We start from the raw sequence: 17,730 nt of genomic DNA on the forward strand, positions 1-17,730 counted from the left end.
ATCCTAGACACTCCCTACTGGGCATCACTGACGGCCTGGATGGCACACGCCCGGAGCAGCTATTTCTCATGACAGCCTTAATGGTGGCAAAACGAGACATTGCAGCGGCGTGGAAACAGCCGCCTAGCTTGGCCAAGTGGGGCGCCGGGGTGGACTGGTGTGCAGCGCAGGAGCGAACTCTTTACCGGGCACGGGGTTGCCCCAAGAAATACCGAAAAGTCTGGGGGAAATGGCTGGCCAACATACCATGATAGGGCTGTTTAGGGTGGGACTACGGTGCGTTTTCTGCTGTATTACTGTGTGGTGGTGGTTCGAAGGGCCCGAAAGTTTCTTCTGTTGTACTACCTAAAATAATAAAAACTTGTTTATCAAAAAAAAAGATCAGGTTTTTAATATGCCCGTTGACAAATGTTGTGCAAACCACTTTAATGTGCTCCTTGATGATGTATTGAGAGTGAACTTTGTTCTGTCTTCTCCTTTTTAGGCATCTGGAGCAGAGATATTCGATATAAAAGTAATCTTCCCTTAACTGAGATCAACAAAATCCTGAAGAGTTTAGAAAGCAAAAAACTCATAAAAGCTGTCAAGTCTGTAGCCGTAAGTAATCTTTTTTGTGGTATACAAACAGATATAGATTTTGTTCTCGCATTAGTGTGCAAAAGCATACATTAACAATAGGAGCATTAACTTAATTGAACCACTTGGCCATATTAGATATGTATGTGGTTATGCATTGCCATGTTTGTTGTACATGCATAGGGAGGTAGGATCATTGGTGCATCCTGCATTCAGTGTCTAGCAGTAATCTTTTGGTCCATTTTAAAAGGGTCATGCTTTTCACAGTGAAGATCTATTTAAATGGAAAGTAATCTAAAAGTTGATGAAGTATAAATATCCAACTGAGTTGGTATTGTCTGATGCAAAAAAGAAATGGTCACATTCATCATTGGCATGTTTGAATAGCCTGGCTTTCGGCAAAGCACTTGAACATATGGTACATGATATTTACACACTGGTAAGGGTAGCAACAATGCGTATATTTCATTGATAGCATAGTTTGTCATATTCCTTTTACACCAGTTTTTAAGCACAGTTTGTATTCCAGCTATTGTATGCTGTTCTTGAAAACTATTGCTGTGTTCTGCAATGCGCAGTAAATTAGCATAAATCACAGTCAAATGCAGCAAAGAGAATGACATAAAGTCAAGTCTCCAAGAGAAGTATTTCAGAGGCAGAATACTGTGACTCTGCTCTCTGGGGCAAACCAAACTTGGCTCCCCTCCGAAACTGACCCCTTTACACAGTGAAGATTGCATTGTTGACATAAATAGATTGCGTAATTTCACAATTTAATAAAACAGAATGCAAAATGTAAATCAGCGTCATCCAGCACCCAACACCCAACACCATCCCCTAAATGAATAGTAATATAACCCCTTCTGATCTAATGTCATTGGGTCTGTCAGTACAAACCTAGTTACACTTAAAACAATGACAGACTTATTTTATGCATGTCTAAAGTATCACAGGCAGGAAAATCTTTGAATGGAGCAAAAGGCTTCATCTGGAGTTTCTTCGAGAACAGCATATCAGCACAGAGCATTATAACAGGGCACATTTTGATACGTGTGATGAGAAGAGTCATGAAAACACACATCATGGCTGCGTTGGAATTCCAGATGGAGTTTAGGCATAGTACGGGCCTAATTTAATCAAGAACATATGATTTTGCAAAGTGCAGTGTTATTCGTGAAAGTAAAAAAATGTTCATACCATTAAACACACAATTTTAGTAAATCTGAATCATCTTTTTCAGTCCCCCCTCTGATTGCTCGATCAACCATCAAAACACAAATCTTTATTCATAACACAGTTTCTATCATCTTTAGCTCCTTGTGTCTCTGTTCTTCCTGAGTGCTGATCACAAACGAGCCTTTCAGTCCTCCATCTCCTCTAACACATCTCGTCTTTTCCTTTGCTTTGTAGACAGTGCTAGTACCTTCTTCCCACATCCTCAATTCAGTGGTGTAACAAAACGTGGGTACCCCTCAAAAGTACGCCACAATTTGAACCCCTTTTTAAGCTGATTACTGCAAGAAATGTTAGCTAAATAATGAGGCCTGTTATGCATAAAGAAATAATCACTAAGGTGGTTAGTATCTTGCTAAAAACACTCCCACCAATACTATAAAATAATTCAGCAATTTTTCCAAAACACTTATCAATCTCACTGAACCACACACGAACTGATTCCAACAACCCTTCCTCTGCAAGAGCCAGTGTCTTGTGTAAAATATTAGTCAAATTACCAATGCAGTTATTAATAATTTTACTTTTTTCTGGTATAAAAGTGCAGTACTGATGGATCCTCAACACAGAACAAACGTCACCCTCTTTCATGAGACAAAATCAAATCCAAGGCAGTTTCACATAATCACCGCACGCATACCTATAAGCTCTTTAATAATCAACGAAATGTAAACTATTTAAGTAAAAGGACCCTCTGACTTGCCTATTTGTCTCATTGTCACAAGGTGCTCTTCCCAGGATTATTCTGTTGACAGGTGGCATAGAGTGGACCCAAAATCCCAGCAACAGATCTAAAGTGTGTATTGTACCAATATTTATTAAAAAGCCTAAGCATTTTAATCTTGACCAAGATTAATCGGACCATGAGTTTGCTTACACATAGAAAACAGCATTGAGTCTGGCAAAATGTATTGTCTCTCGGCTGTTACCCGCATATCATTACCTGCCATTTCCAAATTTCTTTTCTCATCTTCTGGTGCCTCCTTCTGGAGATCTTTTAGCTCACTTTATGTCTGAACTGAAGTTGATAGAAAATGATTTGCAGTTTCATTCTCAACTTTACATTGTTCTTTTGAATTGATCAAATCGGATTCAAGAGTACAATATTTCACTACCTCATCTGTGTAGCGATTTTTAAGTGTAACTTTATCAGCTTTTGTTCCGTGGGCAGTGCGTTTTACTACAGAAATCTCTTTAGGGTGTTTCAAATGCACTTAATTCTAGAATGTATGTCACATTACGAATAGGGCTACCAGAAGATGTCCTAATACCCCTTTGTTGCCACAGTTGCCCAAACTCTGAGGTCATACCAAAACCATACTGGCTTTCAGAATAGATCGTAACACTCAATCCATCAGATGAGCAGCATTGCTTTTGGAAGTGCAATTATCTCGTCTTCTTGTGCTGAAGTTACATTTCACAAGTATGATGTTTCCACAGTATTTGATTTGGTACAGACTATATGCTCAATGTTCCATAATGATCTCTCAGGCAAGAGCCATCCACAAATTGAATCCGATTACCCTGTTCAAGTGGTACATCTCCTATGCCTGGCTCGGTACACAGTTCCGTTTCACCGATGCAATCATGATAAGAGTCCCCATCAACACTTTCTCTATCTGCATTTGGCAAAAGCGTTGAGGGATTTGGGCTGTTACAGCTTCTGATTGAAATATTGTCAGCTGCCAAAATCGTTTGATCATAGTTACTTCGACAACTATTTGTCAAGTGCTGCGTTTGTGTACAAATCAGCAGAATCTCAACTAAACGTGAGACCTTTAATAATATGTGTGTAACACATAATCCCTTTCCTGTGCTAAATAGTAAGACAAACTGCTGCTAGCAATTTCAGACACCCAGGAAGTGTGACAGCAAATGGATCTAACGTGGCAGAAAAGTAATCCATAAACCTTCTGATTTCACCTTGTTTTTGCATGAGAACCAATAACACATATATCCTTCACCCTCATGACAGAAAATGTAAAAATGTTTTTAATAATTTAGCATTTCTAGAGCAGGTGCGCTGCAGAGTTTGTCTCTGAGCTCAAGGAAGGCACTCATGCATTTGTCATCACATGGGACAGGATCTTTACGCGTCACTCTCATAGTAAAGCGCATCTGATCACTGATTCTAAGCTAACCATCAACATTTGTCGTAAACTGATCAAGACCTTGGCTAGATGTGACGGTGGCGAGACGGAAGGCCTGAGGGGGTGGCCCCTCAGTGACAGTGATTCGCCCTTGATGCATCATGCTTCTTGTTCTCCTCTTTGTCTGATATTCTTTCACATTTCTAATCCTGCTGCTGGAAGATGTTGGCCTACTCCTGGCGTCACTTATGCCAACACTTAATATACAACAACATTTGCCAATTTGAATTCCTGCCTGTACAATTGGGTAGGCCTTGAGGGAGCAAGACAAACTACCCAGGTAAACTACCCATCTTGTAACGAGATGGGTATTTTGCCTGGCTCTGTGGGGCCCTCAGGGATTACTCCCATGTTTATTGGTTGAGCCTCTCATACCCGATATGGTCCTTGTGTGTGTTTGGGGGGTCTGTACCTGGTTTGGGTAGGTGGAGTGCGAGGTAGGGGGGAGTTATTTTGTTGTTGGTTTGTTCTGTGGAGATTGCTGCTCGTCTCCATCATGACCTGCAACACAGAATTATAATTTTGTGTCTAATTTTAATGTCTTGTGAATACATTTAGCCTCATTGATGTACAAACTGCCAAGCACATCAGCAAGTGTAGGCCTCTTTTTCTTGTTGTTTACACTCATGCAAGGAGACTGCTACAACACTCAGGTCAAAAAGGCAGCAGGCAGGGAAATTATCGAATAAATATCACTGATTGCACCGGTCACATTTTGTTTTTAATTTCAAACCACTTTTATTCAATAAAATGAATGAACAACAATACGAAAATCACAACGATCAAATCATGTATAGGAAAGTCAATCCTGTAAGAGAAAATAAAACAAAAAAAATCCCACAGTTATTGCATTAGTTTCCAAGATGGAAAGAAAGCAGGACAGTAAATTAAGGCAATAAAAATCACTTGATAAATTGGTGTTGGATTTCTATTGTGTCGTGCTTCTTACTTACTATTACTGTACTTACCTGTTGTTATGGTTCTTCTAGATGCTTTAGACTTGTACTTTTGACAAAGCTTGAATGACCTGTGCCACAGCTACCTAGGACTGATCTAAGAGTTTTTGTCAAAGAACCTAATTAGACCTTATAGAGATTATGATATTATTATGTGATGAGGACTCACAACCACGCCACATAATAATTCACTTTCTTAAAACAATGGGCAGAAATGTTGTAGCTTGCTGCAAATTCCTGTATTTTATGGCACATAAATGTGAGGACATTTTATTTTTCCTGCCATAGTTCATGGATTTGATTGGAGAGGAGAACAGTTCAATCTGACGTCAAAATATCTGCCTGTATCGCCTATCCATTTGTAATCCTGCTGCCTAAGTGCCAGAATGTAAAACTTTTAACAACTGTAAGCTGTTTTGGAGCATAGTTGTCCCGGCAACCCTGTCATTTTCCGTTTGCTCCTCTGATAGCAGATATAGATGCCCTCAGGTATGCCTCTCCAACCACTCCCCCTAAACACCCTCCCCAAATATGGATCCATGTGCCTGTCAAAGCAGAAGCCGGGCCATTACTCTTGTGTATTTCTGCCACAGACTCACCCCTCCACTGTGCACCATTTATATGTCTGCCACTGGTGATAGTTTCTAAATGTTTAGAGATCGTGGCCATACTGTGTCCCTTATTACTACGTCTCCAAATTGTTGCTCTTCAGTTCAAACAGTTAGTGTTCCTCCCAACATTCTCTGTGGTGCCCAGCTGTGGTGGTGAGCAGTGGCTTTCTTTGTCTTTTGTGTTGGCCTGGCAGATCTCCAGCTCGTGAAAAGTTGCTCTTACGTGCAGTGAGGGTTCCCTCATCCACCTTCCAAGCTAAAATCTGAAATCCTGAGAGGAATCTCATGTTCTGGGGGAATGAAACGGAGGCAACCAGCCAGGCTTCCACAGGTTTGTGGCCATCAAGTCTGCAAGATGGTTTCGTAAGTTAACACTTGGATTTGAAACCCAGCAGTAAGATCATTCCTATCTTTCCAAGGTGGTTAACTGTGTGTCATAAAGTTGGGTGACTCCCCACACCTTTGTGAATTTGCAGGAAAGCCTCCGGCCTTATATGCCACCCTCTCTGCCTCCATGCAATGAGTCAAACCAATCCTCTACTTGTCTTTAGTTGAAGTTGCGCCCCCCGTCCACTTCTTTGCTACATCTCTCTTTACAAAAAAATAGTCCAAACCATAGTCGCTTCAGCAAGAGGTGAAGGTATTGCCAATTGATAGAATCAAAAGCTTTCTTGGCATCTAGGGCCAGGAGAGCTAACCTATCTGTGGCGTGCCTCTGTTGATCCAGCCAGACATGTAGGCTGCCATATATGAATCCTGCTTTTCCTCATCAACCAGGGATGGTATAACCATAGCCAGTTTGACTCCCAGTATTCTGGCTAGATTTTAATCTCTTTATTTAACAGCGAGATGGGCCTGTAGCAGGTGCACCATACCTCTGGTTTCCGTCTTTTGGGGATGACCACTGTAATTTCCTGTCTCAAGTAAAGCTTAATTTCTCCCTTCTACCAATTTGGTTAAACATGGCCATGAGGTGTTGTCTCAATACTGAGAGAGTGTTCTTATAGAATTCATCTGGTATCCCAATGGTCCCTGGGGTCTTCCCCCCCCCCCCCCCCCCCCCCCCCTGCATCTGGCCAACCGCTTCCAAAATATTGGTTTGGGAGGGGCCCAGTACAACTTCGCGTTACTTTTCTCAGTTAGTTTCAAGAGCGGCAACTGCTCGAGGAGGCCCTTGTGTCAGCTTTTGTTGTGTCTTACCTTTCTGAATAGACGACACAATAGTAGAATGCAAATTCCACTGCTGTGCCCTCATCTGTATTAACCCTTCCACTCAGCAGAGTTCCCACACACACACTGGGTTCCTTCCTTGAGGTTCTGGACTTTTAAGAGTCCAGAGGTGTCAGGGAAACAACACCCAAAGACCCCTGAGTTCCTCCTGTCTCGGTGCACAAATAAACAGAGACGCGGGCTTCTCGATGATGGCGTCAGAGACCAAGGTTTATTTGCTGCAGGGACACAGAAGTCATAGGAACCACACAAAGGCAGAATCTACGAGACTGTTCAAATTGCAAGAAGTGGGTTGCTCCTTAAATACACGAAATATGTCTTTAGGCAACATTACACGAATATTTTTCATGCCCAACCCGGTATCCCAAACAGACAATAAACAGACATCAAACAATAATTAGTCGTAGGTTTTCGGTATTCGATCAAGTCTCCTTGTCAGTTTTCCATTCTTTGACAGACCCTCCCCATCATAAAAATCGTATCCTCCCCATTGTAAAAGCCCAGAAGGAGAGGAGCAGAGCCAGGTGCAAGGGATAGAAAAGCAGGATAAGAGGTGTTTATGGATCGTAAACGGGCATGGCTACGGTATTCGGCCTCTCAATCAGGACAATGGACACGAGAACCAGTATAGCAGGGCTGGCCTCAGGCAAGGGAGGCAGCTTGATTCTGCCTAGTCACGCAGCGTCAGCTTTTCTCGGGGCTCGAGCTTACGTGTCCTTAACAAGGTGATTCTGCCGGGGTCATTGCTCGTCCATTGACTATGTAAGGGCAAGAAACAAAATGGATGCCGTATCTAAAATGGATGCCATGTTTTTACAACAGAATGCCCTATTTCTCAGTGAATTCATGCTCGTAGCGCAGCGAAAACACTGTCATGCATATAACGGATCATTTACGGTTCATTGGTACCAAAATCGTGTCAGTACTACGATACCGAATACACGGGTTCGGATCGCTACAGAACCTCAGACCGTCCTTTTGCCCTTACATAGGCAATAACTTACTCTATATCAGAGTCCATCTCTATGTTCATCAGGTCACTGATATGTTGCTGGAGCATTATTCTATCTCGTGGCGTATCTCCAAAAACAGGTGGTCTTCTTACGCATGTCGAAACACAAAGGCCACATAAGGCAGGACCACACTGAACAATGAGACAGCATGAGAATAAAAATACCAATGCAACACCAGTGACTATCAGAACCTTCCATCCCCATGCAGATAACAGACTCCAGAACCATCCCATTAGTGACCAGTCACCTTCCTCTACATGAATAGAGTCAGAGATTTTGTGTAACTTAGAAATGGCCTTATATACCGTTGGCGCATTATCTGGGATAAAAACACAGCAACTCGATTGGATCATCTTACATACCCCATCTCGATCTGCAAGTAATACATCAAGGACCATACGATTCTGTAACGTCATGAGGCGATCCGCTTGAAGCTCAGCTGTCAGGTTACTAAGGGCACCCGCAGTTTCGGTAATAGTGGATTCAACTACCCGTGTTAGTTGACGTAAGTTTCTACTGTTGGCCATAGGCCCCCAGAACGGAAGGAAACCTTTGAAGAAGTCTCCTGCTTCTTGGCCAGCAGTATCTTCCTTATTAAAAACACCTCTCACAACTCTAGTTTTGTGATAATCCGGTGCAGCAGTGTATGTCGGAGGCAACAGTTGAGCAATATAACATGAGCTTGAAAAGTCAGCAGGCAGCCATGTATATGCTCTGTCTTTGCAAACAAAATAGGTGCCCTTAGCAGCTAAGAATGCAGGAGAAGACTGTGACGGGAAAACGTATGTTTCGGTACAGTCACTCTTCCCTAGTCGAGCTTTCGGATTCCTCCCATTTCCTTGCAAACAGACCTGACCTTGGTGGGGTACGACCCAGATCGGAGTCGAGCTCTTACGTTTGTTCTCACCCAAAGTAATGCCGTATTCCGTAACATTCCAACCCATGTAAACTCGCAATTCATCCTTGGGAATAGACGGAGTGTTATTGACGTTTCTAACCATGTCAGTAATTCCCTTTACCAAGGCTCTATTAGCGGAGTCATACCTAGTGGAACGCGGAGGTCGTGGGGGATAGGTCTCTAGAGCATAGACGAACATGGTCTGAAATGCCCAGAATGATCCATTATAACTAAAAGGCAGAACCAGATAAGGGATACCCTTGTCCATGGTATGTGGTATTAAGCCACACACCCAGCAGTTCGTTGTGTTTACCACTAGTTGGTGTTGGTGCAGGAGCTGAATGAAAGTGTTATTTATAAACTCAGAGCGTTGAGCTTGCTCATGTGCAGGAAAAGGATGGAAAGAATGAAAAGAAACAACAGTCGGAGAAACAGAAACATGGGGAGATACTGTAGATGTAACAGGTGCAAAGATCAGTTGAATACCAAAAATAATTCCGCCTACCAGAGTTATTAAAACAATCAGAAATGTCAGAGCACATTGCATTAGGAAACATTTGCTATACAATATTTCATACAGTTTCGTCTTGCGAGCATTTATGACGTTAGCCCGTCGCAGTTCAGGAAGCTCCATCTTCTACAACCGTTCGGAACGGATGGTTTGTACCTGTTAAAAAATTGCCTCTGTCTACCCTGGGAGTTCCCAAAATAAACAGAAGAAACCGACCTTGTGTCTGGTTCCCTGCAAGTTAAAACAAGGCACACGTTACGACCCTACGGTAACCCAGATGGCAAGGTGAGAGAACAACAAAAACAAAAAGGATAAAAATTATAGAGCAAACTTCCTGACTGAATGGGATGCGATAAGATCAAAACAGTTTTCAAATAGAAAGGTAATTATGCAATGTTATTGGTTCATAGAATGAGAACGTAGGTTATATCTGTACTTTCCGGGTCTTGTCTGATCTTGAAACAATTGTTCTACAGGTACAGTAATGTTCGAGTCCACAGGTGACAAATGTTCGCCTTGTATAACGCTCTGTTCAGGGTTCGAAGGCACAGTTCCTGGTGGGGTATCAGAGTTCTGCGTTTCAGTTCATTTGTCCGTTATGTACTCTGCATCACTGAAGGGGGTGAGCCTAGGAACAGGTTCTGTCTCGGATACACCAAATCCCTGTCTAACCCAGTTGTCGTAGGGGAGTGGGAGAGGGACACGCTTCGTATGGCTAGCGTGCACCCAATTCTTCCTTCCAGCTAGGCGTACAGCAGTTCTTGTGGTCAGGAGCACTTGAAACGGGCCCACGAATCTTGGCTGGAGGTTCCGGGTCCGTTCAAAATTCCGCACCACAACTTGATCACCGGGTTTCAATGTGTGGCCTGGACTCTCTGGCAGTTTAGGCAAGGATTCGAATACCTGTTGATGAATAAGGCTCAATTTAGCAGTCAGGTCAAAAAGGTAATCAATCAACATTGGATATTCGATCTGTTTGAATTCCTTTGGCCTAGGGACTCCCCAAACTTTAGCAGGACGACCAAACACAATCTCATATGGGCTAAGCCCTACTCGAGAGTGTACAGTCGCTCTGGTGGACAGTAAAGCTAAAGGCAGTGCGTCTGGCCAAGATAGACCAGTGGAAGCTTGAATTTTAGCAAGTTTCAGCTTCAAGGTACCATTGTACCCTTCAACTAAACCTGCTGACTGTGGGTGATTCGCACTGTGGAATTTCTGGGTGATTCCCAGACCCGCACACACACTCTTCATAACTTTCCCTACGAACTCACTTCCATTGTCCGACCAAACAATCCGTGGCATACCATATCTGGGGAAGTACTCTTTGAGGAGGATTTTGGCAGTGGACATAGCAGTGTTATCCTTTAACGGATATGCCTCAATCCATCTTGAAAAGGCACAGACTACTACTAGGACATATTTAAGATTGTTACACCTGTCCATGTGGATAAAATCCAACTGAATCACTTCAAAGGGACAAGAAGGGGGAGCAAAGTGACCAGCTGGGGTTGGGGTTCCCTTGCCAGGATTATGCATCAGGCATATCATGCAATTTTTCACCACTCTTTCCGCACACTGTAATTCCATCGTTCTTCCATACTGGAGCTAACATTTTACAGATCCCTTTCGAACTAATGTGCGCCGCTCCATGCGCCATCGTGACTACCGCAAGCACATACGCATCAGGTAACATCCAACGCTGCTGCTCAGACAAATCAACCCAACATCCACTAGAATCCATTTTACCCGTTTTCTCCTTCCATTCATTCTTCTCATTTTTAGTTGCTTCATTCTGGATTGCCTTCACACTTTCAATCGTATTCTCACACATTCCTGATTCAGCAATCCATCTTGCAGACGTTGCAACGTACATTCGACTCATCATGTTCTTGGCCGTCTCTTTGGCGACCTCATCAGCAAACGCATTCCCACGGCCAACATCATCCGTAATCTTTCGATGTGCACTGCACTTCACAATCGCAACTTCATTCGGTAGGGTCAGAGATTCCAACAGGTCGTTGACTAACTGTCCATGTTGGATCTTAGTCCCATGGGACGTGAGAAAACCTCTTTCTTTCCACAGACGTCCAAAACTATGTGCTACGCCGAAGGCGTATTGGCTATCAGTAAACACATTCACTCTCTTTCCCTCAGCTAAAACACACGCTCTTGTTAATGCAATTAATTCTGCAGCTTGGGCAGAATTCTGACTTACTCTTGCGGTCTCAACAATCGTACTCAAAGTCGTAACTGCATACGCGGCCGTCACATCACCATTCTGTAGTTTAAAACATGACCCATCGACGTACAAAGTGCCATCTGGATCTAGTAACGGAGTATCTTTTAAATCAATCCGACCTTTTGTCTCTTCCTCAGTTCTAAAACAACAATCATGGGGCTCTGAATCACTCGACTCTTGAGTAGTCGGCAACAGCGTTGCTGGATTCAATATGTTGCATCGCTTGATCTGAATGTGACTTGCCAAAAGTGTCAACTCATAGCCTGATAGTCTAGCACTGGTGAGGTGCTGAGTTTTCGTTCGATTCATGAACTGCACTCACCTTCACTGTAACGCTCACTTTTGGCGCCTTGCAGGCTCACGGAGTTCCCCCTGACACAGCCGATTGAACGCTGATACAGGGAAACTCCCCTCCACCCGCCATCGACGCTAGAAGGGCAGACACGCCCACTTCGAGGCCACGCCCCCTCGCCGTATTTAAACGCTGAGCACTAGCGCGGCTTTAATCGTCTTGTTGACCTCTGAGGCGGAAGCCGGAGGTGTGTTATTTGTACCCTGTGCCATTTTAAAACTGTCATTCTAGACTCTGCATTGTTTTTTAAACTTCACTCACCTTCACTGTAACGCTCACTTTTGGCGCCTTGCAGGCTCACGGAGTTCCCCCTGACACAGCCGATTGAACGCTGATACAGGGAAACTCCCCTCCACCCGCCATCGACGCTAGAAGGGCAGACACGCCCACTTCGAGGCCACGCCCCCTCGCCGTATTTAAACGCTGAGCACTTGCGCGGCTTTAATCGTCTTGTTGACCTCTGAGGCGGAAGCCGGAGGTGTGTTATTTGTACCCTGTGCCATTTTAAAACTGTCATTCTAGACTCTGCATTGTCTTTTAAACTGCACTCACCTTCACTGTAACGCTCACTTTTGGCGCCTTGCAGGCTCACGGAGTTCCCCCTGACACAGCCGATTGAACGCTGATACAGGGAAACTCCCCTCCACCCGCCATCGACGCTAGAAGGGCAGACACGCCCACTTCGAGGCCACGCCCCCTCGCCGTATTTAAACGCTGAGCACTAGCGCGGCTTTAATCGTCTTGTTGACCTCTGAGGCGGAAGCCGGAGGTGTGTTATTTGTACCCTGTGCCATTTTAAAACTGTCATTCTAGACTCTGCATTGTCTTTTAAACTGCACTCACCTTCACTGTAACGCTCACTTTTGGCGCCTTGCAGGCTCACGGAGTTCCCCCTGACACAGCCGATTGAACGCCGATAGAGGGAAACTCCCCTCCACCCGCCATCGACGCTAGAAGGGCAGACACGCCCACTTCGAGGCCACGCCCCCTCGCCGTATTTAAACGCTGAGCACTAGCGCGGCTTTAATCGTCTTGTTGACCTCTGAGGCGGAAGCCGGAGGTGTGTTATTTGTACCCTGTGCCATTTTAAAACTGTCATTCTAGACTCTGCATTGTTTTTTAAACTGCACTCACCTTCACTGTAACGCTCACTTTTGGCGCCTTGCAGGCTCACGGAGTTCCCCCTGACACAGCCGATTGAACGCTGATACAGGGAAACTCCCCTCCACCCGCCATCGACGCTAGAAGGGCAGACACGCCCACTTCGAGGCCATGCCCATCTCCCTCTTCCTTAAATGTGCCGGCCATACCAGCGCAGCGGACGAGCGCAGCGGGCGCGCCGTTTGCGCGCCGAAGGCGCGCCTAAGGCAAGCCCGTCTGCGCCTGTCCGCGCACAACCGGGCCCAGGGCCAGAACCCCTGCCTGTTACATCCTACCCTAATGTAAGCTACTCACGTAGAGAACTACTAAGCCTTAGACCCCCCACCCCTTCCTGTGATTACATCCATGACTTTAATGGACCTTTCACTCGCTGCTCTCTATGCAAGCCAGCCCAGCTCACGCTCCATACAAAACCTATCAAACCCGCCACCCTTAAACTTGCCTCACTGAACTGTCGCTCACTTCCGAAACATGCGACACAGATTACCCATCTCCTAGAAGATCAGGAGATAGATATACTCTTCCTCACGGATACGTGGCTCGGTCCACACTCTCAATCAGACATGGCTCTAGCAACACCACGGGGCTACTGTATTCAGTCCCTACCCCGCCCTCTAGGCAGAGGTGGCGGTGTAGCCATCATCCACCGAGAACATCTCCTCTGCAAAACCCACGATGCGCAGATTATCGACGCAGAAAGTATGCATTTCACCTTTAAACTCAACCCAACCAATTCACTAATAGGACTTCTTGTTTACCGCCCTCCCGGCCTCCCAGGTCCCTTCACCTGTTCTCTTCTAGACTTAGTTACAACCCAGGCCCATTCCCTATCAAACTTTATGATAGTCGGGGACCTGAACATCCACCTAGAAGACCCGACAAACTCGGTAGCCAATGATCTGATCCAAGACCTAGCGGCTCTCGACATCCGCCTACTAAACTCCGGAACCACCCACATCAAGGGCCATCTATTGGACCCGGTGTTTACCAGCTCTCCTTCGATGCTAGCGAAGGAGGCCCTTCCCCTCCCTTGGACAGACCACTTCCTTGTCCCCTTCCAATTACCTGGAATCTTCAGGAAACACCGAATACCCCCCACCTACAGTAAGGACAGGACCTGGTCCAGACTCCCCACTGAAGATTGGGCTAAGACCCTTGAAAGAACCACCCCTGCACACGCAGAAGACCCGGACACGGCAGACAGAAGATTCAGGGACTGGATCACCTCCTCCCTAGACTTAGTACTGCCACTTAGAACTAGGGAAGACAAAAACGGTAAACCTGGCTCAGCTCCATGGTATACAGCAGATCTCAGAATACACCGTAAAAATTGTAAAAAAGCCGAACGCCTCTGGAGAAAAAACTGGCAACACGCCAACAAAGAGGCCTACCAGTCTACGGTCAAACTCTATAAAAAGGCCATCAAACTAGCCAAAGCCTCGTACTATGATACGCGGATACAAGAAGCATCTAACTCAGCCCGAGAATCCTTTTTAATCGTAAAGGAGCTGACCAAGGTCCCCATCACTTCCTCCTCTAACACCCCTAAAGTTGACAGAAGCAATGAGCTAGCGAACTTCTTCAACGATAAAATCACCCGCATCCTGGTCTCCCTCCCACCCCCCGGACCCCCCAGCCATACGGAAAGCCGTATACTCCTCGACCAGGCTGAAAGTAACCTACGCCCCACTCTACCAACATTCCGACCAGTCACCCCCCTAGAGGTTGAGCGAACCCTAACGAAAATGAAAAGTGGGTCTCACTTGGACCCAGCACCTATCAGGTTCCTCAAGACCATTGCTTCAGTAATCGTACCCACTGTTACGGATCTCATCAACAGCTCGCTCGCCCACGGAACCGTTCCCGACAGCTGGAAGAGTGCTGTGGTTAAAGCACTCTTAAAAAAACCTCAGCTAGACCCATCGGACCTGTCTAACTACAGACCAATATCTCTACTCCCTGGAATCAGCAAAGTCACTGAGAAACTGGTAAATACCCAATTATCCCAGTTCCTTGAAACCAACAACCTGCTTCGACAATCCCAAACCGGATATCGCCCGGGTCATGGAACAGACACTGCACTCCTCGCAGTCATCGTGGAGGCAAGGGGCATACTGGATTCAGGAGGATCAGTGGCAGTGACCCTCCTGGATCTGAGCGCAGCCTTTGACACGGTCAACCACCGTATCCTTCTGCATAGACTGGCCGATGCAGGACTTACCGGGACAGCAATCGAATGGATTGAATCCTTCCTTTCAGGGCGCACTTTCCAAGTGTGGGATGACAATCATCATTCATCTACCCTCCCACTCACAAGCGGCGTCCCCCAGGGCTCTTCCCTGAGCCCGACGCTTTTTAACGTCTATATGGCCCCACTCGAGGACGTGGTAACACCATTTAACATAAAAATGGTGAGCTACGCTGACGATACCCAACTAGTCGTGTCCTTGTCCCAGCTGACTGACCATCCAGAAAATCTGACTAACTGCCTCATAGGAATTCATAACTGGATGAATAACTCATCACTAAAACTGAATGGGACAAAGACGGAAGTGATGCTACTAGGAAAGCAATGGACGACCATCCCTCCAACACTCTGGCCCGATGTATTCGGAGAAATCCCCCCCCCCCCCCAAAACGTGAAATCAAGACACTCGGGGTGTGGCTCGAACCACAGCTCACGATGAAAACTCAAGCTACTAAAACCTCTGGCACCTGTTTCGGGCTCATGCGCACGACCCGCAAAATCCTGCCCTTACTGCCACCTACTTCCAGGAAGCTACTCATCCAGGGACTAGTGCTGTCCCGCCTGGACTACAGCAACCTGGTTTATCTGGGAGCCCCCGAGTCCACCATCATGAAACTCCAGCGGACACAGAACGCGGCGGCACGCATGCTTACTAACACCCCTTCTAGAACGTCCGCCAAGCCGGCCCTCAAAGCCCTGCACTGGCTCCCGGTGCGCCTAAGGGTGCAATTCAAAGCGATGTGTACAACACACAAGTTGTTCAACGGATCTGGTCCAGCGATCCTTAGTAAAATGATCACTCCCTACACAGCAACCAGATCCCTACGATCGCAGAATGAGAACCTTGCCAGCACCCCTAGATTCAAAAGAACCCGTACAGGAGGTCGACAATTCTGCGTTCAAGCGGCTAAGGGCTGGAACGCACTTCCCCGCTCCCTCAGACTAGAACCCAACTATCTGGTCTTCCGCAAGAAACTAAAGACTCACCTGTTTCCTAAATAAATTCCTTCTGTGGCTCTCCCCTCCCTCTCTTTCCCCTCAACAGGATTTCAAGTCACATAGCGCGGGGATGCCCTTGGGTCACCAGGCGCTCTAGAAATCGCTAAAATAAAAAAATAAAAAATATCCACAGCATGTGGAACCATGACTACTAACATGTTGTTTATGACTAGTCCAGCAGACTGTCGAATAGACACTGCAGCTGCTGCTGTAGCTCTCAAACAACTTGGCAATGCTCTGGCTACCGGATCTAATGTGGATGAGAAATATGCACAAGGTCGCTGTTTGTCACCAAATTGTTGCGTTAATACACTCAACGCACAACCTTCTCTTTCATGGACATATAAAGTAAACGGCTTACTGTAGTCAGGAGTACCCAACACAGGAGCTGAACACCGCGCATCACGTAAGTCGGAGAAACTCTGTTGACATTCATCAGACCATGGCAAAGGGCTCGGAACACCTTTTCCAGTCAGGGCTACCAATGGTTTTGCCATGAGAGAAAAATTTGGGATCCATTGCCTGCAGTATGACGTAATACCCAAAAACGCACGCACTTCTCTCTGTGTGCTTGGTACAGTCATCTGCGAAATTGCTTTGATTCTCTCTGGGGTCAACCTTCTTCCCTCCTTTGACAAAAGATGACCTAAGTAGGTCACTTCTTGGCAACAATATTGCAGTTTAGAAGGTGAAACCTTGTGATGTAAGTCTGATAAATGACGTAATAAAGAAATTGTAGCTGTTTTGCAAGTTTCCTTGTCATCAGCAGCCAGTAAAAGATCATCTACGTATTGGATCAGAGCAACACCAGGAGGAAGTACAAGAGCATCTAATTGACTTTTCAATGCTTGGCTGTAAATTGAAGGGCTCTCACAATAACCTTGTGGAGTGCGCTTGAACCTGAAACTGCGACCACCTAAGGAGAAACCAAAAATGTCTCTACTTTCTTCGGCTATCGGGATGCTGAAAAAGGCATTCTTCAAGTCGATCACTGTAAACCATGTAGCTGAGGCAGGAATCAACGTCAATAATGCAGTGATATCTGGGACCACAGGAAACTGTGGAATCACTATTTTGTTAACCTCTCTGAGGTCAATCACAAATCTGTAGACTGGAGGTTTGGAAGGGTCCGTGCGTTTCAAAATCGGCAGAACAGGACTATTGCAGACATTTCCTCTAGTTTCCTCTATCACATCTTTCTGTATTAAGTCTTTCACGATCAGTAAAAGTGCACGTTCACCTTCATTTGAAATCCGATACTGTGGGATACGTGGGAATTTAACATTCGCTTTCAGACTTACCACATAAGGGGCAATTTCTAAAAGACCTACATCGTTGGGACCAGTCGCCCAAAGAGTATCAGGGAGAGAACGCAGCTCCGATGGGAGCTTATTCATTGACATGTACATTGGAGAAATGACTCTCTTGCCCAATGTGAGCTGTACTCCCGAAGGAGAACTGTACAGGTTCGCATGCAGGCGTTTCAACAGATCTAAACCAAGCAGATTCTCATTACAACCGGTTGTTAGAATAAGGGGTGCTTCTAGTTTGCA

General features: G+C 45.6%; 1 protein-coding gene across 1 annotated transcript in view; it reads left to right on the forward strand.

Moving 5' to 3' along the window:
- The window catches only part of POLR3F (RNA polymerase III subunit F), a 159,985-nt gene that overhangs the window by 61,762 nt on the left and 80,493 nt on the right, over nt 1-17,730 (forward strand). Inside the window, exon 5 of the mRNA XM_085611768.1 lies at nt 485-597. Coding sequence (XP_085467894.1) covers nt 485-597 — 113 coding nt within the window. The remainder of the gene's footprint in view (nt 1-484; nt 598-17,730) is intronic.

The sequence above is a fragment of the Triturus cristatus genome, chromosome 6 (genome assembly GCF_964204655.1).
Source record: "Triturus cristatus chromosome 6, aTriCri1.1, whole genome shotgun sequence".
In the NCBI taxonomy this organism is placed as follows: Eukaryota; Metazoa; Chordata; class Amphibia; order Caudata; family Salamandridae; genus Triturus; species Triturus cristatus.